General features: G+C 48.3%; 1 protein-coding gene and 1 non-coding gene across 6 annotated transcripts in view; both read right to left on the bottom strand.

The window, feature by feature from the left end:
* NSD2 (nuclear receptor binding SET domain protein 2) overlaps positions 1 to 23,781 on the bottom strand; it is a 128,769-nt gene that overhangs the window by 3,929 nt on the left and 101,059 nt on the right. For 4 of the 5 annotated variants that reach the window (XM_063664409.1, XM_054486551.2, XM_054486553.2 and 1 more), the window contains 8 exons: positions 23,388 to 23,544; positions 23,049 to 23,254; positions 21,214 to 21,317; positions 19,493 to 19,762; positions 18,088 to 18,204; positions 3,293 to 3,434; positions 2,902 to 3,008; positions 1,575 to 1,779 (listed from right to left, as the gene is read on the bottom strand). In XM_063664409.1, the coding sequence (XP_063520479.1) occupies positions 1,575 to 1,779; positions 2,902 to 3,008; positions 3,293 to 3,434; positions 18,088 to 18,204; positions 19,493 to 19,762; positions 21,214 to 21,317; positions 23,049 to 23,254; positions 23,388 to 23,544 (1,308 nt within the window). The remainder of the gene's footprint in view (positions 1 to 1,574; positions 1,780 to 2,901; positions 3,009 to 3,292; positions 3,435 to 18,087; positions 18,205 to 19,492; positions 19,763 to 21,213; positions 21,318 to 23,048; positions 23,255 to 23,387; positions 23,545 to 23,781) is intronic. The other variant, XM_063664410.1, reaches the window with a different exon arrangement.
* On the bottom strand, positions 3,537 to 3,661 carry LOC129035967 (small Cajal body-specific RNA 23). Its single transcript, XR_008502442.1, has one exon. It is a non-coding gene; the product is annotated as a small Cajal body-specific RNA 23 (non-coding RNA).

Here is a 23,781-nt window from a genome sequence, read left to right as displayed (position 1 = left end):
GTATTCATCTTTCTGGCATGACTCTGTAAAGGCTCTGTCAGGTTAGGGACCACCCTCTCGCACCCATGGCCAACACTTTTCTCTATCGTGTGTCGTCTTCACCGTACAAAAATGTTTTGTACACAAATATCTGAATTCTTTTTTTTCAGATGGAGTCTAGCTCTGTCGCCCAGGCTGGAGAGCAGTGGCGCGCTCTTGGCTCACTGCAGCCTCCGTCTCTTGGGTTCAAGTGATTCTGCTGCCTCAGCCTTCCGAGTAGCCAGGATTACAGGCGCCCGCCACCACGACCAGCTAATTTTTCTATGTTTAGTAGAGATGGGGTTTCACCATGTTGGCCAGGCTGCTCTCGAATTCCTGACCTCAAGTGATCCATCCACCTTGGCCTCTCAGAAGTGCTGGGATTAAAGGCATGAGCCACCGTGCCTGGCCTGGATTTTCTTTTTATAGTTTTTTGTTTGTTTTGGGTGGTCTTGCTCTGTCGCCCAGGCTGGAGTGCAATGGCGCTATCTCGGCTTTCTGCAATCTTGGCTCACTGCAACCTCCGCCTCCCAGGTTCAAGCATTTCTCCTGCCTCAGCCTCCCGCATAGCTGGGATTACAGGTGCATGCCACCACACCAGTCTAATTTTTGTATTTTTAGTAGAGACAGGGTTTCACCATGTTGGTCAGGCTGGTCTCGAACTCCTGACCTCAGGTGATCTGCTCACCTTGGCCTCCCAAAGTGCTGGGATTACAGGCATGAGCCCCCGCACCTGGCCTCTTTTTGGTTTCTTGTTTTGGGTAAGGGCCTTTTAATTTTTCTTCTGTGATTCCACAGTCATGAGCCCCATGGCGACACACTGCAAGATTGTAACGGAGGTGGCTGCACCCTTAGGTGTGAGCCATGATGTTTGCACAGCACCAGAGTCATCTCACGACCCATTTCTCAGACTGTCTCATCACCAGGTGGAACAAGATGCTACTGTTTTCCCACTGGCGCCTGTCATCTCTGAAATGCGTGGTGCTGGAACGTGGAGCCCACTCTACTTTCCTTCAAACGGAGCCAGATCTGCAGCTCCTTCGTCAACCAGCGGTGCCTCCTGGTGCACAGTGCCATCTCTGGGGACAGCCTGCTCTGCGCATCCAGGACAGGGGCTCTGGGCCCCTCCATTCCCACTGTAGTGCAGCCAGGCCAGGCCCCTCTGGGCTGCCAGGGAGACACTGCTGTAGAGGCCTTTCTCCTAGGAGGGGCTTTAGTTCCCAGCGCCGCCTCCTTCCTGGCCGCCCCGCCCCCACAGCATGGATGAGGGCCTCAATTCTGCAGCTGGGCCTTGGGTTGCCCGAATCCCTCCTGGAGGTTCCAGGGGCTACCCCCGTCACCACATATCTTCTCTGCTCGATGCAGAGATCTAGAATGTGCGGCTGGTGGAACAAAGAAAGGCTCTGCCACCGTGGATCAGGGCCTTCGCTGCATGAATGCCTGATGCGCCTGCACCCAGATGAGGCCCGGTCAGCAGGAAGAGCGGCAGGAGCCGCCATCAGGAGCAGCCTGCCACACAGACACAGCCCCAAGCCACTGTGAGGCTGCACACCCACCGAAGGGCCGCTTGCCAAGGCCCAGGCAGGACAGGTGGTAGGCCTTGGTGCAGAACTTGCGGTCACACAGCACCAGCTGCCCGCCATCACCGCAGCGGAAGCACTCGTCCTCTGACTGCCTCTTCCCTTCCCCTTTTGCTCTGCGCCGCCTGGTTTTCTTCTTGGTCTTTTTGCCCTTTTCCTCTGATGAAAGGGTCGTCGAGGTCTAGAGTCAAGAATTAAGCACAGATCACCGGAAAGAATTACACACCGGCTGAAGCAAATGGAAAGAGAGGGCAGAAGAGCGAGTTATGATCCAGGAACTTCAGAGATCTCTGCAGGTGCCCAACACTAACAGGGGAGGAGAGGAGTGTCCTCCCCGTGCTCCTCAGACATCCTTAGACTCACTCGACTCAGCGTGAAAAAGCTGAACAAAGACTACGACTAGAGTGAGCTTTGTCGGAAGCCTGCAATGGCGCATCTCAGCAGACACACAGCTCCGGGATCTGCTGATGGGACCCACTGGCAAAGGAGGCCACCACAGGCAGAACAGCTCCCGCCCGCACCCAGGGTCTCCTCATTAGGAAATTCCACAGGAACGTGGGCACAGGCGGGCGGCAGTGACCTAAGGGCAGTGACCATCCTCAGCAACACGGCTGAGGACAGACACCGGCTCAGGGCCCAGCTGGTGCCACTGCCAGGCTTTCAGGCCCAGGTTCTACACAGCACAGGGAAGGGGTGCAAGAGTGCCCCCCACCCCAAATCTCTGTCCTTCCTGGAACCTTGGAAGGTGACTGTATTTGGAAATAGGGTCATTGTCAATGAGATCTGTTAAGATGGGGTCACACAGTAGCAGGGCAGGCCCTAAGTCAACAGGACCAGTGCTCTTAGAAGAAGGGCAAGTCAACAGTCATGTTCTCAGGAAGAATGGTTGGGCGGTGCTGCCACAAGCCAAGGAGCGGCAAGGACTGTGGCCGCCACCAGGAACGGGAGACAGGCTTGGGAAAGAGCCTCCCAAGGAACCTTCAGAGGGCGCACAGCCCTGCCCACACCCAGAACTGCGAAACCACATGCTCCTATTGTTTAAGCCCCGTGTCTGTGGGGCATTGTTCTGGCAGCCCCGGGAAACACGTTCAGTGAGGAACTCTTAACGACTGGCCTTTGTTGAGAGGCACTGTTGTGCCTGCTGGGGGAGCCGTCCTCCCCAGCCCACAGCAGGGACCTTGCTCCCACCTGTCCCAGCAACAAGCCAGCCTGGAGGAAGCCGCTGTTCACGGGGGACACATGTCTCCAGGAGTGCAAAATGCCAACACAGAGCCTGGGGGGAGGGAGGGTGCCGCAGCCTTACCTTTGGTCTATCCCCGAGGAATCCACTGCAATTGGAGGCTCCACACCGGCAGACCGTTTTTTCATTGCCCAAACAATCGAGGTTGTAGTTAAAAGTCAGCTCCGTCCCTGGAAGAAGAGGAGACAGACACCAAATTGGAAACACCTGCCTTTCTCTTCAAAAGCTAAGGGGCGTGTATTAGGTCAACAAAAATACTCTTTTTTGTATCTGTACTGGCTTGATCCATGGCCTTTCAATTTTGCTTGGTAAAAGAGATATTCAAACCAAAAGAGACTCCACATCAGCACCCACCTCCCCAAGAGCCTTTCCAGTCCAGCCCCACGCCGCTCGCAGTGATGGCCACTCTGCCCCCATAGCCAGGAGCCCCATGCAGGGTCCCCAGAGCTTGTACCTGCAGGAATGTCACAGACAGCAAACAGGCCCACACGAGTGTCCCCGTTCACTGTCCACTTGAGGGTCTCACAGTTGGGCTGGCAGCTGTGATTCATAAATCGAGAGTAGTTTCCTTTGGGGCCAGCGTCTATTATACGGTCCTGTAAGGTCAAGTGATATATGAGGTCAAGCATTAGCAATCGCGTGTTATTTTTAAAGGGAATTTTCACCATCATATGGCACATTGAACAAGTTGTGTTCCTTGTTGTACTGAAAACCGTGGTGTCCTGTGTCCACTGAGACAGGACACCCCCAAACCAGTCCTGTTTCTATTGCTCACAGAGGACAGGTCAGGACCACGTGGAGAGGACCGAGCCTTAGTGAGCGCCGGGGAGCACAGGACAGGGAGCCGGAGCTTCCAGCATCCTCCATGATGGCAAACAAGGGAGCTAAGGTCAGCACCAACAGCCTAGCCAAGTGGCACTCAAGGACAAGAACAAGACTCACCCTGGCTGGGCGCAGTGGCTCATGCCTGTAATCCCAGCACTTTGGGAGGCTGAAGTGGGCAGATCACCTCAGGTCAGGAATTTGAGACCAGACTAGCCAACATGGTGAACCCCCATCTCTACTAAAAATACAAAAAAAATTAGCTGGGCATGGTGGTGGGTGCCTGTAATCTCAGCTACTTGGGAGGCTGAGGCAGGAGAATCACTTGAACCCGGGAGGCAGAGGTTACAGAGAGTGGAGATCACACCACTGCACTCCAGCCTGGGCAACAAAAGCAAAACTCCGTCTCAGAAAAAGACTCACCCAACCGAAAAAAACAGCAAAGGATGCAAAGAAACAATTCGCAAAGAGCAAATCCAGGCAGAGGTGGAGAAATGCAGATCAGAGTGACAGTGAGCTCTGACTTTGCACCCATGGTGCTGATGTGACATTGGCTGAGATGAGGGGGTGGCTGCAGGGCTGGCAGGAAGGCTTTCGAGAGAGCAACCTGATAAGAGCCATGGGAATCACAAATGCAAGCACAATGTGGCCTAGAACTGACCCACTGAAATCCAGGTGCCTGGAGGCCAAAGGCAGGAACTGGAGACAACATCTCCACCCAGCAGCGGGGAACGGACAGCCCCGGCCTCCACCCGAGGAGCCGCCAGATCCACCGCACAACTGCGTGGGGAAAAATCAAAAGGCCACATAAAGCGTAACAGTCACGTGTTCAAGCAAAACCACGTGTGTGAACAGGGATAAACACTGGGATAAACATGGTCCCAGGAAGCAGCAAGCTTCGGAGTCACTATTCACACGCCGCCTCTGACACAACTGCCCACGCACCCAGCCCTGGTGCAATCTCCCAGGGTGCCCGTCTGGGACCGCTGGCCCCCTGTCCTTTCTACATACCCACACAGGCCACCCTTTAAAACCAGAAATGGTAGCAGAATGTGTTTCTCTGCAAGGTGCTTTTCACAATAATAAAATGCACTAATCAACCCACAGTGCCACTCTTCAACACCTGCATGACACCCCCTAACACAGAAGTGGGGGTGCTTATCCGCCCTCTGCAGATGCTTTGTCATGGCACGCTGAGCCGCGGTGCTGATGTGCACACTGGCATGCACACCACTTCTGCAGGGCACCAGGAACGAGGACAGCATGGGGCATGCACATGGGACATGCCACCAATGCCTACAGGACAACCCAGCCTCTGACACCTGGCAGCACCGTGTCTAACCTGCATTCCTACCATTAGCAGCAGGGCCCGGTGCCACTTCCTTCTTATCGGGCCAGTTTTCGTCTGTGGGTTGCCCACCATGTCTTGACCCTGTTTTATTTATCTTAACTGACTTACAGATGTTCCCTAGATATTCCAAACATCAGACCCCTTTATAACAATATGTCGGCCGGGCGCGGTGGCTCACACCTGTAATCCCAGTACTTTAGGAGGCCAAGGATCACTTGAGGCCAGGAATTCGAAACCAGCCTGGCCAACATGGTGAAACTCTGTCTCTACTAAAAATATAAAAAATTAGCCAGGTATGGTGGTGGGCACCGGTAATCCCAGCTACTCGAGAGGCTGAGGCAGGAGAATCGCTTGAACCTGTGAGGCAGAGGCTGCAGTGAGCTGAGATTGTGCCACTGAACTCCAGCCTAGGCGACAGAGTGAGACTCCGTCTCCAAAAAGAAAAAAAAATGTGTCAAAAACTTTCCCATAGCTTCCCAGCTCCCACTGGAATCTTCCCTGCACAATGTCTTTTCTCACAAAGCTGCCTCCGCCTTATGCAACTATTTTACCCTTTTGCTTCATGCATTTTCAGTTTGCTGAGTAGTTGCATGCAGCTTTTCCCACCACACAGATTATAAAATGCATCTCCTCTGCCTCCTAGCTGTTCAATCCATCTGGAATTGACCTTCATAAGTGGTGTGAGGGGAGGCATCAGTGCGTGGTACGTGGGCTGCCCAGCCCTGGCTTTGGCCCCACTCCCCCTGGCCATCCGCCGGGGTTTGGGCCCCGCTGAAGTCACAGGAATGCCATGGGGAACACTGTCACCCCCAGGACACGCCCACCCTTCCCAAAGTAAGGCTTCAAGATAAAGCACTGGCTAGACCTGCAGCTCTTTCCTTCTGCATGGACTTTGAAATTGCCTGTCCAGGTATATTTAAACGTTTTTGCTATTTTTATCGCGCCTACAACGAGCTTGCACTGGGGAAGATTTCCACCCTCACAGCCTCTCCTTTCCCAGCTGGGACATAGCCTGTACCACCACTCGTCCATATCATCTCTCATGTCCGTCAGTGACACTGCCAAACTTTCCACAGAAGCCTGCTCCATTCAACACATGCATCAATGCTCTTTGTGGCTCTGCATACATGAGGAGGGTAGGGGAAAACCTGTGGACCTGGCCTCTCTCTGTTGTCACTACAGTTCACATAAGGCCATCACCAAACACAGCCGTCTCATTCTCCGAGAGACACTATTTGCCTCTTGCTGCTCTGTTTCTGCCCGGCCTGCATCACCCAGCACCTGCGGCCTTGCGGGTACAGGAGCGGCGTGAGCTTCCTGCCTTATTTCTGAACCGGCCACAAGTGTCTGGCTCACCGAGCATCAGCTGGCAGCCGCTGATGTCCTTTAGCAAGCTAAGCATAGTTGTAGTCCTGGTTTCTTGGGAAGTTTTCATCAGGAATAGGTTTGAATTTTCTCAAATGATTTTCTGGTGTTCATGAAAATGACCCTGGATTTGTTTTCCTCCTTTACCTGATAGGGTTGTTAAGCCCTCCTTGCAGTCCTGGGGTAAACCCCACTCGGTCACAAGGAACTGCTCTCCATGCTCTTCAGGTACACCCCGCCGGCTGGCACACACCCTCACAGGTCCCAGGCCCCCTCCTCCCCTGTTCACATACAGGTCCACGCCCTGGCTCGGACCTCACGCCTCAGTACATGTGTCTCTGAAAAGTACACGGCACTATTGTGGGCTTATAAGAAGAGATTTATTTATTTCTATTGTTTCTGTTTTCTAAGTCTCTGCTTGGTCTCTAAACACTTCCTCCAGTGTATTCTGTCCTTCTTTTCGACAGTGCTGAATTCATGCTCATCATCTGTCCAGGATCTCTGCCTTCAACTAAGAGGTGAACTCACCATCAGCTGTATTCATTGGCCTTTCTCCTGGATCCCATAGGCCAGTGGGAAGGCCCTAAATTTAGGGTGCATCTCATCCCCAGTGGTGGCTCTGGTGTCAAAAAAGCCTTCTTCTGTGTCACTGAAAGTGAGAGGGCCTGAATTCTACCTTGTCTGAGAACAGCTCCTTTCTTTGACTTTACCTTTGGCCACAATTTTTTTTTTTTTAATGGAGACAGGGTCTCCCTATGTTGCCCAGGCTGGTCTCGAACTCCTGAGCTCAAGCAATCCACCCGCCTCAGCCTCCTAAAGTGCTGGGATTACTGGCGTGAGCCACTGCACCCGGCCTGCCCACAATTTTATTTTTAACCTTCCAGAATCTCTTTGTTCCTTGCATGCTGCAGAAAATTTGGTTTTATGATCCAATCTGGAAGTCCTTTAAGAAGTAAGCGAGCCCATTTTCCTCTTTCCAGATATTCTAGGCACAGTCAGAACACATTCATGTCTTGCTTGTTTCTATGGGCTTTCAACCTTTCACTGTGAGGCAGAGGAGCTGCTTGATTTCCTGCTGTTGGGGACTCCGTCCTGTCCTGTTGGCAGCCCTTTATGTGACCCGTCAGCCTGCATGCCCACATGTAATGTCCCGGACACCCTTGTCCCTGCTCGTGCACACTGAAATCAGCCTGGACCCCCTCTCTCAACCGCCCCTAGAGCCCAGCTCTCATCAGTAGCATTATCTTCATGCTCTCCTTTGCTCCTGAACACACCTCAGCTTCTCTCCCACCTGACTCAGCGGCTCTGGCTTGCCTGTGTTGGGGATGAACTTACCCTCCTTTCTCCCTGCTCCTCCCATTGCCCCTTCTGGTGGGGGCAACATTCTGAGTACGCATCACTCCTTCTGGCACGCTCACCCCCGGCAGCTGCCACTGCCCAGCCTGTTGCTGGAGCTTCACCTGATTCTGCTGGAGGCCTGGAGCTCATCTCTTAGCAACTGACTCAGGAAGGACGTGTTCCTTTAATTCTCTATGCTCCAACCTGCATCTCTGTAGCTGTTACACCCAGAGAGCCACATACCTGGATAGACACCCCTGGCTCGTTCTGGGGAGCCCACCCTGTCCCGAGCACTGGGTTCTGCTGTGAAGAGCCTCCAGTTGGCCCTATTTCTCCCCTTAGAAGCAATTTAGGTTTTTTGTTTTTTTGCCTGGCTATCTACAGGACTCTTGATTGCGTCCAGTAATCCTACTTATGACGTCGCCCAATCTGACTCAGCCCCGCTGACCCATCCTCTAGCCTGCTTGAATGCACAGTGCCTCTCCTCAGCAGCCCCTGCCCAAGGCGTCACTCTCATCCTTCTCTTTCTTTCCTACCTTCTTTCTCTCTTTCCCAGGTTCTTTCAGCTGCACTCTGCTCACTCCCCACATCCACCCTCGTGCCGTTCTTGTGGTTCCTACTCTCTAGTGTGTTCCTTGAGGTTTAGGCTTTGCTTAGAAAATAATTTTCTTTTCCTTGTTTCACTCCTGAGTTCTACAAGTTCCCAGTCTAGCTCTCCTTTCTGCCTGGCTATCTCTGAATCCTCGTATTCAAAAAATCTGTGAATATTAGGGTATAACTTTTATCTGCTTTGTGATAAAAATTTTTCTAAGTGGCTTTTCTCCATCTGTAATGAAGTTCTACTGTTTTGGGTCAGGATTTTGTTTTTGTTTGAGACAGAATCTGTCGCCCAGGCTGCAGCACAATCATACAGGGCCTTGGCTCACTGCAGCCTCGGCCTCCTGGGCTCAAGCGATACTCCCACCTCAGCCTCCTGAGTAGCTGGGACAACAGGCACATGCCACTGTGCCCAGCCTTTTTTTTAGTAGAGACAAGGTCTTGCTGTGTTGCCCAGGCTGGTCTCAAACTCCAGGCTGGTCTCAAGCGGTTCTCCTGCCTCGGCCTCCCAAAGTGCTGGGATTATAGGCACACACCATTGCACCTGGCTGGGGTTTTCTTACATAACCTTTTCATCATTCTCTGAACAAGCTGGATTTCTTGGAGCGGGTACTGGCTGGGTCCCAGGTTTGTCTCACTGCTGTCAGCTTGATGGAGGTCTCCTCACCACAGAACCCAAGTCTCTGTGGGCCTTCAGAGCCTCAGGTCCCTTTCTCTCTGCCTTCCAGAATGTTGCCTTCCTTTTGGAAGGTGATCCTTTCAAAGATGTGTCATCTCTTCTTCCCAGGAACTCCCCATGCCTTCTTTTCCCACTGCTCCCTTTCAACTCTCAGCTCTGCTGGGAGCAGGCCCCAAGTGCTTGCTCTGGCTGCCAGGCTGCACTCCCGCATCTCTGCACTCCCTGTGTTCAGGTAGCACTGCAGGTCTCCAGTACTTTCCTCTGCCTGTTGGAATTTCAGTGGATGGGTCTGTTTGTCCCACAGTTTCAGTGAAGATTTACTTTGTGTACATTTTTTGTTCTGGAAGTGAGCAGCTACCATCTGCTACCAGAATCCTATGTATAGATTTGTTTGGCTGTGAATCACATTCTCTTAGTTTTTTCTTTGAACACTACCTTTAGGATCTTTCCAACTGTCGGATGTGCATCTAATCTAGTTCTTCCTCTCCATGCTGTCTCCCGTGTCTCCTCCACCCCAATAACTACAAACATTAAGGCCTATGGGAGCCTTTTCTTGTTGTTACTATGTACTGACCCTAATGTGAATCTTAGTCTTAACTTATACATTTAAACCACTTACATATATTGTGATTATTGACATTTTGATTTTTTTTTAATCTGTGCTTTCTAATTACTATTATTTCTCCTTCCCCCATCTTCCTCCCGCAGGTTCTACTAAATTGACTTTTCTTCATTCTCCTTTTTACCCTTTAATGGTGTGGAAGTTACACCTTCCACTTCTATTCATTTAGCAGTTTCCCATGTAGATGTCACATGTATACTTTAACAAAGTCTAAGGTTAATAAATCTCTTCCCTCCACCCTCACAAAACAAGCAGCTCACCCTGGCGTCACCACGCTCCCGGTGCTCCCTGTGACCATTAGTGTTCAATGCCTCCTCCTTTTCATCTTCCTTCCTGCCATGCAGTCATCATCATCCATCATAATTTGACACAACCTTATTTAAGACATATCCACATACCCACAAACTTGTCTGTTCACTGTTACTTCTTGGATCTCACATTTAACTTCTGACATTCAATGTTCTTCTTCCTAAAATATCTCATTATTTCATTCAGCTAAATTATACTGATGGTCAGCTCTCTCCATCTTTGTCTAAAGTGACAGATAAGCAGGGCACTAGAATGCAAGGTCTAGGGTTATTTTCCCCGGTGTGTAATTCTTTTAATATGCTGCCAATTTGGTTTGCAAGTACAGATGCTCCACTTGAACCTGGCCCAATTTCTCTCCCAGATAGTATCAAAGAACTGAAATTTCCCAGATCACCCATCCTGACAATAAGACACCAGACTGACCACCTGCTGCCTGTTGACCAACTCCTGTTCCTTATCCCTCCCCAATTCCTGTTTTCCCACACATGGTTACAGTGAAATGCGAGACCCCTCATCCAACCACCTGCTGCCTGTTGACCAACGCCTGTATAACCACTTGAGTTGGCTGGGAAGATGGATTTGAGGCTGGTCTTCTGTCTGATGTCACCCACATGAAAGCCCTTCTTCTCTGGCAACACTGACTATGTCAGAGATGGGCTTCCCTATGGCGGAGAAAGCAGACCTAGGCTAAAACCTCAGTGTCTGGCAACACTCTTACAATGGGGCTATATCCAAATAAACCCACTGTTAAGTTGGAAATATCTTTTTTTTTTTTTGAGACAAAGTCTCACTCTGTTGCCCAGGCTGGAGTGCAATAGCATGATCTCGGCTCACTGCAACCTCTGCCTCCCAGGTTCAAGCGATTCTCCTGCCTCAGCCTACGGAGTAGCTGGGATTATGGGCACCCGCCACCACGCCCAGCTAATTTTTGTATTTTTAGTAGAGAGAGAGTTTCACCATATTGGCCAGGCTGGTCTCAAACTCCTGACCTTGTGATCTGCTGGCCTCGGCCTCCCAAAGTGCTGGGATTACAGGCGTGAGCCACTGCACCCGGCCTAAGTTGGAAATACCTTAAAAGTCACAAATGCATTTAATGTACCTCATCTACCAAACATCCTAGCTAGCCTGCCTACATTAAATGTGCTCAGAACAATTACACTGGCTTACAGTTGGGGAAAATCATCTAACATAAAGCCTATTTTATAATAAAGTTTGAATATCCCATGTAATTTACTGAATCCTGTACTGGAAGTGAAAAACAGAATAGTTGTATGGGTACAGTTTCCACTGAATGGGTATCATTCTCACGGCATCGTAAAGTCAAAAAATCGTTAAGTCAAACCGCCCTAAGTCAGGGGCAGTCTGTAATTTATTGATTTTTCCATCAGTGTTCATAAAGGACATTGGTCTGTAGTTTTTCTTGTAGCGTCCCTGTCTGGCTTTGGTATCAGGGTAATGGCTGGCCTCATGGCATGAGTTTGGAAATGTTCCCTCCTCTTTAATTTTTTTGAAAGAGTTTGAGAAGGACTGGTATTAGTTCTTTTGTAAGTGTTTGGAAGAATTCATCAGTGAAGCCATCAGATCCAGGGCTTTTCTTTGTCAGGAGATTTTTTTTTTTTTTTTTTTTTTGAGACAAGAGACTCACTCTGTCACCCAGACTAAAGTGCAGTGGCACAATCTCAGCTCACTGCAATCCCCACCGCCCAGGTTCAAGAGGTTCTCCTGCCTCAGCCTCTTGAGTAGCTGGGATTAGGCACAAGCCGCCACATCTGACTAACTCTCGTGTTTTTAGTAGAGATGGGGTTTTACCGCATTGGCCAGGTTGGTCTCGAACTCCTGATCTCAAGTGATCCACCCAACTCAGCCTCCCAAAGTGCCGGGATTAAAGGCATGAGCCACCATGCCCAGCCTCTCAGGAGATTTTTAATTACTGAGTCAATCTCTTTACTAGTTATAAGTCTATTCAGATTTTCTATTTTTTTCATGATTTAGTCTTGGTAGTTTGTGTTTCTAGGAATTTGTCTATTTCATCTCAGTTATCCAATTTATTGGAGTACAGCTGTTCACAGTACTCTCTTATAATCCTTTTTTATTTCTGTAGAAGCAGTAATAATGTCCTCACACACCCAGTTCTGATTTTAGTTATGTGAGTCGTTTCTCTTTTTATCCTAGTCCATCTAGTTAAAGGTTTGTCAATTTTATTGATATTTTTAAAGAACCAACTTTTGGTTTCATTGATTTTCTCTAGTTTTCCAATTCTCTATATAATGTTATAACTTGATTATATTAACTTCAATAACATAAAAACCCTGCTCCTTTACAGCTCTGTCCCCATCTTTTTCAGTCGCTCATATCACAAAATCACATCTGTATGTATTGAGTGCCCTAAAACACAAGCTAGTAATTCATGAGTAAAACTAGTAATACATGAGTAGCTTAAATTATATAGAAAACAAAATGTTAGAATTTACAAACTAAATTACAATACCAGCTTTTAAACTAGTAATTGTTTTTTAAATGTCTTTTTTTTCTTTTTTTTTTTTTTTTTTAGACAGAGTCTTGCTCTGTCGTCCAGACTGGAGTGCAGTGGCACAATCTTGGCTCACTGCAAGTTCCGCCTCCCGGGTTCACGCCATTCTCCTGCCTCAGCCTCCAGAGTAGCTGGGACTACAGGCGCCCGCCACCACGCCCGGCTAATTTTTTTGTATTTTTAGTAGAGACAGGGTTTCACCGTGTTAACCAGGATGGTCTCGATCTCCTGACCTCATGACCCACCTGCCTGGGCCTCCCAAAGCGCTGGGATTACAGGCGTGAGCCACCATGCCCAGCCCTAAATGTACGTCTCTTAAATCATGTAGACAACAAACAAATGGAGTTATAAACCACTGTTACAACAATACAAACTTTTATAGCTGACCATGTATTTACTTTGAGATCTTTCTTCTTCATACAACTTGTAGTTACTGTATAGTATCCTTTCATTTCAACCTACGAGACTTCTCTTCATTACCTCTCTTGACCATTATTTGCAAGGCAGGTCTAGTGCTAAAAAACTTCTTCAGCTTTTGTTTATCTGGGAATGTCTTAATTTCACCCTTATCTTTGAAAGACAGTTTTACTGCATACAAGAGTCTTGGTTAACATTTTTTTTTCTTCTTTTAGCACTTTGAATACATTGGTCCACTGCCTGTAGGCCTTCAAAATTCCTGATGAGAAATTTGCTGATAATCTCATTGAGAATCCCTTGTGATATGACTTAGCTTTGTGTCCCAACCCAAATCGCATCTTGAATTGTAATCTTCAGGTGTTAAGGGAGGAACGTGGTGGGAAGTGACTGGATTATGGGACGGTTTCCTCCATGCCATCTCATGACAGTGAGTGAGTTCTCTCAAGATCTGATGGTTTTATAAATGGTAGTTTTTCCTGGGCTCTCACACACTTCTCTCTCCTGCCGCCATGTGCAAAGGTACCCTTCACCTTCACCGTGATGGTAAGTTTCCTGAGGCCTCCCCTGTTATGTGGAACTGTGAGTCATCAATTAAACCTCTTTCCTTTATAAATTACCCAGTCTTGGGTAGTATCTCTAGAGCAGTGTAAAAATAGACTAATACACCTTGCATGTAATGAGTAGCTTTCCTCTTGCTGTTTTCAAGATTCTTTGTCTGGTTTTCGAAAGTTTGATCATCTGGAGTTTATTGAGCTTCTTTAGATGTTTATATTTGTGTGTTTCATCAAACCTGGGAATTTTTCAGCCATTATTTTTTCAAAGTTGTCTCTGCCTCTTTCTCTCTTCACCATCTGGGACTCCCACAATAGATATATTGGTCTGCTTGGTGGTAGCCCACATGCCCCTTATGCTCCATTCACTTTTCTTCAATCTTCTTTTCTGTTTCTCAGGCTCACCAATTCCTTTTTTTGTTTATTTCTCTTTATAGGTTTTCTGTCTCTTCATTGATACTGCCATTTTGTTCGTACATGATTTTCTTGACTTTCTGCAGGTTTTCCTTTAGTTTTCTCAGCATCTTTAAGGCAGAGGTTTTAGAGTCTCTGTCTAGTAGATCTGTCATCTGGCCTTTCTTTTAGGGATAGTTTCTGCTGATTTTGTTTTCCCTTTAAATGGCCATATTTTCCTGTCCCTTTGTAGGCCTTTTTTTTTTTTTTAATTGCTGAACACTGGATATGTAAGTCTAATAATGTGGTAACTCTAGAAATTTGATTCTTCCTCCCCTTGCCCTAGGTTTGCTGTTTTTGTTATTTTTATTTATTGTTCCTGTTTTCTTTTGATTGTTGCAGGCTGTTTCTGTGCAGAGGATCAACCCAAGATGTAAATTTAAGGTCTTTCCAGATCTTTTTTGAGCCTGTACCTTTCCCTGAGCATGCACAGTCACTTTCTAATTTTCTAAATTTTCTTATTTTCCCCATAGTTGTTTTTGAATGTCCTAGTCTTTTAATGTCTGGCTCCCAAAAGGGGAAAAAGAGAAAAATGAAAGAGGGGGGCAATTGGTGCTGGCCCTTTAAATACTCTTGAAGATACTTCAGCTGGAGGGGGAGGGGCTTGTAAGGTGTGATAACACCTTAGGGATATCACACCTGATAACAGGGATATCACACCTGATAACACCTTAGGATATCACACCTGATAACACCTTAGGGATATCAGGTGTGATAACACCTGAGGGAGGTGTGATAACAATGGCAGCCCACCTCTTTGTCTGCACCTCTGTGATCAGAAGCAGCAATCAGGGATCCTGAGCACAGATACCCACTATCTGGAGAAAAGGATCCTTCTTGCTCACCCAGAACCCCTCAAGCTGTGTGCAAGGTGCTCCAAGAACACGTGCATGGCTGTCTGTGGGGCATGGGTAGTCGCTGCTGTGCCAAGAGCTGAAACCAAAATTAACCCTAATTTGCCATCCAAGCCTTCCCTGGAAGTTGCAAGCCTTCAGTAGCTTCCAGAGTTCCAAAACGGTTACATCAGACAGGTCCTTCTGGTGCAACTGTGGTCTGGGTGGGGACACAGCTTCCTGCTCTGCCATTATCCCAGGATCCTCTCAATGACTCTATTTTAACCTCCACTGTTGTTTGTTCGTATTTGTCTGATTTACCCTCCATATCTCATTCTTTTCTTGTGGCGTCTAAAGCTCTATTCATGGCTTTAACCATTTCTAATACACTTAGTTCACATTCTCCTTTAAATGTAGTCTTGTTACCTCAGGTTCTCGCTAAAAGCAAAGCCTTCCATTAGAAAGGTCTGCTCACGAGGATCACCTTCTATTGCGCTTTGTAAACGTTTAAGTAGGGCTCCTTTTTAAATTTTTGTTTTGAGACTGGGTTCCCATTCTGTCCCCCAGGCTGAAGTATAGTGACATGATCATAGTTCACAGCAGTCTTAAACTCCTGGGCTCAAGCAGTCCTCCCACCTCAGCCTCCTGAGTAACTGGAATCACAGGTGCGGCTAATTTTTTTTCTTTTTTTGTAGAGATGAGGGTCTGTGTTAACCAGGCTGGTCTCAAACTCCTGGCTTCAAGTGACCCTCCCACCTCGGCCTTCCAAAGTGCTGGGATTACAGGCGTGGGCTACTGTGCCCAGCTTGTTTCTTGTTTTCATAGGAAATATATGAGGTATGAATTGCTTAAATGTCTCTCATGTGTCACAGGCTTTATCTTTGCCTCAATCAGGTACCTCAGGTGAATTACCATGTCAGGAACCAACTTGTGGATTAAATGCTCAACCTGGCATTTCTTTTTTACTAATCAAAAGCAAACTGGAGTATCCACTTGGCATTTCTTACACCACATAAGTAGTTTACATTTAGACTCCAAAACATAAGGCACAGGCCTAGGGCTTCGATGTCTAACAAATAACCTCCCTGCCCTCCTCCCCAGGTACAACAGAGAAGCATATTTGCTGCCTCTTGGGGCAAGTTTATTAGTCCCTTCCCTAGGGCTAAAACCTTCCCAGGGGTCTACACAGGGTACTCAACTCCAGTTGGCCACCAGGCCTTTGAGCAAGACTTATCACTGGTCCCCACATGAGGGTTAAAACACAAGCTCCTGCCTGCTCTACACGCCATGGTCCTAGAGGCGCTGTGTACAAACCCACTCTTGCCCTTATGGACCTGCTTCCCATCTTGCCTTTTTGCTCCAGCATTGCAAAGCTTTCCTATTTACTTAGCAAGCTCAGACCCCTTATCTGTCATCCTATGTGGGTGTTGCTGAAGAGTCACTGGGGCTTTTTCTTTCCCTCTAGTTGTTTATTCTTGGTTTTCTGTTCATTTTGCACTTCAGAATCCCTGTTCCAATGTCACAGGGTATGCCAGAGCCCACCTCCTAGAGAAGACCTGTGTTGACAGGGCCCTGAGAGGAATGTGCTGCTAGCTTATCCCCTGGGTGGACAGAGCATGTGAGAGGAAGCGCTACCCACCTCTCTAGCTCTAGGGCTATTTCAAGACAATTCTTTTATTTAAAAAAAATTTCATCAGCCAGGTGTGGTGGCATGTGCCTGTAGTCCCAGATACTCAGGAGGCTAAGGTGAGAGGATTGCTTAAGCCTGGGAGATCGAGGCTGCAGTGAACTATGACTGTGCTACTGCACTCCAGTCTGGGTGACAGAGCGAGATCCTGTCTCAAAAAAGAAAAACAATAACAAAACCTGGGAGTAAAAAAATTTCAAACCTAAGAAAAAAATGGAAGAATACTGTAACGAACATTAGTATACCCTTCACTCATTCAGTATTAACGTTTTACCACATTTGCTTTTTCTATTTATGGATATATGTATACACACACAAATTTTTTGCCGATCCTTTGAAAGTAAGTTACCAATATCTGACATCTGACCCTAAACACATCACAAGTCATTCTCTTGCACAGCCACAACACTTTCCACACCTATGAAATTTAGCATGAAGAACAGCCTCCTGTCCAAATTAAAATTTTTCCCACTGACCCCAAAAGCATACTTTATAGCTCCTCATCCCAGATTCAGGCTCTGATCAAGAAGCACACACCTCCTCTGGGTACTTCTTTAGTCTCTTTTAACCCAGGATTCTTTTGTCCTTCATGACACTGACTTCCTTGAAAGGTCTAAGCCCCACGACCTGTGATTGACACAGAGCCCAGTGCTCCCCCGGAGCAGGCTCCACTGGCCACAGCTGCCCCACTACTGCAGGGGTAGGGGATATAGCTTCCCCAGGGACCACCTGACAAGGTTCCTGGAACCATTCTTATTTCCATAGCAGCCCTTTCTCTCTAGGTCTCATCACATCTGTCTTCCATGAATTGTTCAACATTTTTTATCTGTGATCATTTTCTATCTGGTTTTCAAGCACTACTATTAATCTACTCTTTTAAAAATAGCCAGACTTTTCTGCTAGATGATGAGCTTACGGGCAACAAAAGGCAGAAACATGTATTCTATCTCCCTTTCAAAGACCACTCAGGCACTAAGGAGGCCACACTTCCCCAGCTGAAGTCATCCAGAAGCCAAAAGCCTGCCGTGTGAGGGAAGGGATGACACGCACCCCCACGGGGCTGTGGCCATTGAAGGAGCCACCCTGGAAGGGCCCGGCAACACCTGTCAGGGTTGGGCATCAGGCCCAGAGCTGAGCACTCCAGATGCACTGTCTTTTATCCATGCCCACTTTTACACAAATCATCCTATCCTCCTTTTCCTGAGAACACTGATCCCTCTAGCACCTAGGTTCCAAAATGCTTAGAAATATGGGCTTCATACAAGCAACAACCAACCAAAAACGATTCTGCTACACAACAGAGAAGATGCTGAGACCTTACCCAAAGAGCACTGAAAATTAAAAAATAAAATACAATCACTTTTTAAAAACAAAAGAAGATGCTGAGACTTCCTCATCTGTGTCCTCTCTACTCCCCTGCCCTGTACTAAGGCTGCTTGGAACGCTTTGCATGCACACCCGGACAAGCAGAGCCTCAGGGTGCCTGGGTGCTGAGAGGTGGTTAGCTCTAGCCCTCCGGCGCAGCTGAAAGACACGCTGCACCTCAGAAGAAAACGTGCAGATGTTTGAAAATAAGCAGCTAAGGAGACAAACGCTGGCACTGCCACAGGGCAAAGTCCAATTCTACAGGTGACCATCAGGGCTCCAGGTCCAGAACACTGCAGAAGCTCACAGTGGAGTAACCTTCCGCATTACCTTGTCTATAGTGAGCATGTAGAAGTGGGTGATGTCGTTCTCGTGTGCGTGCTTGATTCTCGCCATGCACTCCTCCTCGTCGATCAGCTCCCCAACGTACTCGTTAACAAATTCTCCCTGGAAATCACAAGCATGTGGCCATGACAAAAAGCGTGCTGACCAATCCTCAGTGTCGGGGCTCAAGACTCCCCATCATGATCACTTAGAACGGGCACCACACACATCAGCATACCTCCGTGGAGGGCGTGTACAAAGTCTCCATAAATTAAATTCAAAGGATCTCAGACATATCTGTATGTAAAGGTTGCCAATGAAAAATGTATTAAGTATTCACGAAGTGGCAACATGCCAACCCTTGCTCCCTACACGACCTTGTCTCAGGAGCGCTGTCTGATAACCAAGCTTCTACATAACCCACTTTACACGGTGATCCCCACAACAGAGAAAATGGCTACAAAGTATCTGACAGGATATAAAGCAAGAGTCTGGGTGAATCAGCAGTCAGGCAGGCGAGGAACAAGTGCTGGGGAGGTGTTTCTAAGCAACCTTTGGTGCTGTTGCTGGAACTGGCACTAGGCTTATGAACTCTCTGTGCTGGGTCAGCCCTGGTATGGAACTGGGTCACGCCAAAACAAAACAGGGTCAGCAATTCTACATGTCTCTTAGTCCCTGGATGTCCTCGGGACACAGTCTGGGAGCAGAGGCAGGAGGTCAACCGTCCTGGTGTCTACCAACGACTTGGTCCTAGACTGTGCCAGGACCACCCCTCACAAGAGCAATCTCCTTATGCCTGCTGGTGAGTGCTCCCAAGCACCTGGCTGCTAGCCCAGAGGAAAGTGGGTCACTTCACAAATCTTCCATTTCATAAAAATAACCATCAGAATTCTGACATAAGGCATGCTTTAAGGGAATGTATGAGTTTTAGCAGATACCTCTCATGTAACGTTTTAAAATATTCAATTGTAATAATTCAATTCAAAAAAATATTTCAGGTCAGGCACAGAGGCTCTTGCCTAAAATCCCAGTGCTTTGGGAGGCCTAGGCAGGAGGATGGTTTGGGGCCAGGAGTTCGAAATGAGCCTGGGCAACATAGCAAGATCCCATCTCCAAAAAAAATAAAATTATTAGGGCATGGTCAAACACGCCTGTAGTCCCAGCTGCTTGGGAAGCTGAGGTGGGAGGATGGCTTGAGCCCAGGATTCTGAGGCTGCAGTGAACTACAATCATGCCACTGCCCTCCAGCCTAGATGATAGAGACCCTGTCTCAAAACAAAAACAAAAAAAACATTTTTTTCCAAAAAATACCATTGTCACATGAATACAAAACCCCCACAAGCAAACCTAAGTCTAATTACCCAGTGAACCGTAATTTCTCAAAAGCAGGGGAGGGGATAATGACACATACCTTTCTGATGTCCCTCTTGGCGACCAGGCCCCACCCTTTGCCATCTGTCTTGATGATCTTGGTCTCTGGGTACTGGCGCTTGGTGAAGCACTGGTTCTGGCAGAACTCGCCCGCGGGACACACCTGCGGGTGGCACTCAAACATCAGCATCCTGTTCAGACACTCCGAATCAAAGCCACAAGGATTCTCATCTGTGGGCTTGCAGTTGCACTTAGGGATTTCTGAAATATCCGCTGTGTAGATCTGGACTTTCCCGTAAGGCTTATTCACCTGCAGGGAAGGAGTAAGCTGTCTTGGTCCACATATGAGAGCCTTCCGGATACCCTGGCACACCCACCACTGCCTCTCCTTACCCAGCCTCCAGGCGGCCTTTTAGAAAGCTTCAGAGGCCCGCCTAGGACACACTCCTCAGAACAGCCCTCCCCAGATCCCAGAGGAGCTCTCCTCTGCCTTCTTAGCACAAGAAGCAGGCAGGGCAACACAACGCCCTCTCACATTATTTTATCTTAGTGTCTGTGCACCTCGTTGATGAACAAGAGCTGACACGTATCCAGCCAGGCCATTGTAAGATGAAGAGAGAAAACGCGTGTCGACTGCTTAGTACACTGCAGGGTGTCCAGCAAACGCTGGGTAAGAGCTCTTCTGAGCAGCTTCCCGACCCATCTCTCTGACTCTTCCTTTACCAAGCGCCAGCAGCCACATGGGAGTCCACCCCAGGGGTAGCAGTGCTGGGCAGGAGGGCACAGCCTCTGCTCTCATGACCTTGTGGTTTATTATTAGTGAAAGACAAGCAACCAAATAATAAAGCAGTAGAGACAGCTGAAAATCAGCTGGGGTAGAAGTGCATAATCTTAGGGAAGAGGGCGAAAGACACCCTTTTCACTGCTGTGGTATGACAAACTGTACACTTTGGAGAACAATCTGGGAATATTCCCCAAGAATCTAAACATTTCATGCTCTCTGACCCTGTGATTCTGTTTCTGGGAATCCATCCCAAAGAAAATATTATATAAAGATGAATACAGAGCACTTTCTTTACATACAAAGATATTGACTGCAGCCCACATTTTACAAGCAAAGGCAGAGCACCTGACCTCCGGCACACTCATCACAAACACTCATCAGGAACGGCCACAAGGCTCCTGGGGATGGGGCCCAAGCAGCACCAGCTCTGAGCGCAGGCAGCCCTGAGGAGCCTGGAGCTCTCACAGAGCCCTGCCCTGGCTGCACTTCCTCCTGCTCTCCTGCTGGGGCTCTCGAGCTCACTGGAATAAACACAGAACTGGCAAGCCCCCCCACCGCCCCTGCCCCCCCGCCCCGCCACCTTCCTCTCTGAGGTAGAGGATCTACGGGTTTGGGGCTCAGTCGCTGAGCCCTGGCCCCACATGACTGACTCCCAGCACTTGGTGACACCCTGGTGCAGGTAGGAGGCTCATCCCTCAGCTCCTCCTGCTCCAAGCAGCCCGGTCAGGACTGTCACCCCAACCCTTCTCTAAGCTACCAAGCCAAGCCTCACGCTCCAAGGCGGATCCAAGAACCCCCATGCAGATCCCCCCATGCCATTTGCTCATGGTCTCTTGTGTGGCCATCCATGCCAGGCACCACAGATCCTGGCTGGTAACAGTCCTCTCCCCAGCCATAACCTGGGTGTGCCTGAGAACCTCTCACGGCCCTCGGGGAAGACTCCCTCCACACGCGCGCATGCAGCTCCCACACACCACCTTGATGTGCTTGTATGGTGGGGGCTTGCGCTCGCTCTCCTGTGTTTCTCGGGCTTCCCTCTGAAGCTTAATTTCACGAAAACGAGCTTCAGCTTCTTGCAGTGCTAAAAAGTCAATGAAATAGGAGTAAAGATTTTAGTAAATAAAGGTAACTACCTTTCAAGCTCCATATTTTTATAGTACACTCTAAACTTTCAATGTTAAGTATAGTTTCTGGTTCCCATAAAACTAGAGTCTATGAACAACTGTCAGTGGGCAGGTATTTTTAAATGCGGCCAAGTGTGTGAGGCAGAGGAGTGCTCAGAGAACTGCCATCACCCCTCTACAAGGCAGGCCCAGGGCAGAGTTCTGTCAGGAGCTCCCTGTCCTCCACTATGGTCTAAGGACAAAGCACCAGGGTCAAAGCCTGGGACTTGCTGTTCTCAGACAGAAAATAAAAATGCACCTGAGGCCGGGTGTGGGGGCTCACGCCTATAATCGAAGCACTTTGGGAGGCCGAGGCAGGCGGATCACCTGAGGTGAGGAGTTCAAGACCAGCCTGGCCAACATGCTGAAACCCCGTTCTCTACCAAAAAAAAAAAAAAAAAAAAAAAAATTAGCCAGGCATGATGGCAGGTGCCTATGGTCCCAGCTACTTGGGAGACTGAGGCAGGAGAATTGCTTGAACCCAGGAGATGGAGGCTGCAGTGAGCCGAGATCACACCATTGCACTCCAGCCTGGGCAACAGAGCAAGACTCAGTCTGAAAAAAAAACAAAACATGCAGCTGAGCTCCTCTCGAAGCGAAAGGGGTTCTGAGAGATGAACCATAGGCTCAAGCAAGAACAGAGGAAACACAAACCCCTACAATCCGTCCCGAGAAGGAGGCCAGCCCCATGTCAACGCTAGACGTGTCCTGTGGTCTGCCCTGTTTTTGCAGCCGCAAGTCAGCCACAAAGGTTTCTGGCTCTACAGGACACCTGCATCCACAGTTAGGAGACTTCGCCGACAGTCGCACCAAACACATCAGGCCACCTCTCAATTTCGTCTCGCCCTCTTAATAATTTTTTAAAATCTTTCAATGCCTACCCATTCTTTATGAGATCTCTGAGTGCCCACCATGCACTCCTACCACTCAGTGCAGCCTGCAAAGCTTCTGGCAGCATGGAGCTAACAGAGCTTTAAATACGCGGGTCCCCGCCTGCACTCACACAGGAGCGAGCGCTGACCCGGCTGCAACACAGCGTGTGCTTCTCCCTGAACGAGCCACATGCACACACCTCGGGTTTTCTCTACTGGCCTCATTCTCTATTGACCTATCATAAATACCAGTTCCTCCAGTGAAGGGTCACATCCCTATCCTGCCTCCCTCAAACATGGGTCATCAGCCGGCCATGCCACATCGTTGCTCCTGCTTCCCACCCCAGCTGAGGAATCAGAGGCCAAGCACCTCGTCTGCTTGACCACCCCTGATTCCTCACGCACTGAAAGGTAAATCAAGCCCCCAAGAGCCTGCTGCACAAGGTCCAGACAACAGGACCCTTCCTTCAGATCTGCATTTTACATAAAGGCAAGCCATGGAACATTTCTGTAAATTAGTACTAAAAATAATTTCTGAATAATAGGTTTACAGAATTTTAATGAAATTAATCACAAACCAATGTTACAAAAGTCATCAGTGTATCTTACTCTATGCTCAACAAATAAACCAGACTGCAAACATTTTCCTAATCTAAAAATACAGATTGAATGCTTAGTCCAGTATTTTCTATAAAGATCAAATTTTAAAAAATAGAAATTAGGGGTAAGAAAATGCACGAGAGTGCTGTCTCACTCTCCATCTGAAAATCTCCATACCGTTTTTGAAGACTCTTCCGATCCCTCTGACCCCCTGGTAGCGGCTGCCCCGGTCCCCCTCCATGTACGGGAACACTCGCGCCTGATGCGTCCAGTAATAATCTTTAGACCCAAAGAAAAACACAGGGAATTCTCCAATCTCGTGCTTCATTTTCTGAATATTTGGGGGAACATTTTTGGGATGGCAAACTTCTGCCGGCCACCATCTATTATAAATATTAAAAACAGGATTCACAGACTCCTCAGAGAGAGCGATAATAATTTCAATACTTTAAGTACTGTAAAGCGAACACATGTGAACAGAAAAGACATAAAAGCATACGATTCTATGTCTCACACCTGTAGTTCCCAAGTTTCACCCAAATGATATCCTGGAAGTGCAGCTTCTTCCCAGCCCTACAGTCATTGCAGAACCAGCTGCCGTCAGGCATCTCGATGTTCAGGCAGTCAGGGTGGAAGGCCGCTGGGCAGGACTCACAGCACAGAAGGCTCCCCCCTGCAAGAGGAGGACGAGGCGGCCAGGCTCAGCCTGTCTGCTATGGCTCAGCCCAGATTCAGTGCTTCACAATCTACACTTATTACAGCCTTAACTTATAAACATCAGTTTTAAAACAGCGATCTGTACATTAGCACGAGAGCAAATGTCATTTTCACCACAGATAATTTCCTGTATGTTTGCAAAATGATTACAATTAATTTAGAGCTACTGTGATATACTATGAATGTGAAGACA

Source organism: Pongo pygmaeus, chromosome 3, assembly GCF_028885625.2.
Source record: "Pongo pygmaeus isolate AG05252 chromosome 3, NHGRI_mPonPyg2-v2.0_pri, whole genome shotgun sequence".
Classification (NCBI taxonomy): Eukaryota; Metazoa; Chordata; class Mammalia; order Primates; family Hominidae; genus Pongo; species Pongo pygmaeus.
Note: the sequence above shows the minus strand (reverse complement) of the source record. Positions and strands in the feature narration are given on the sequence as shown.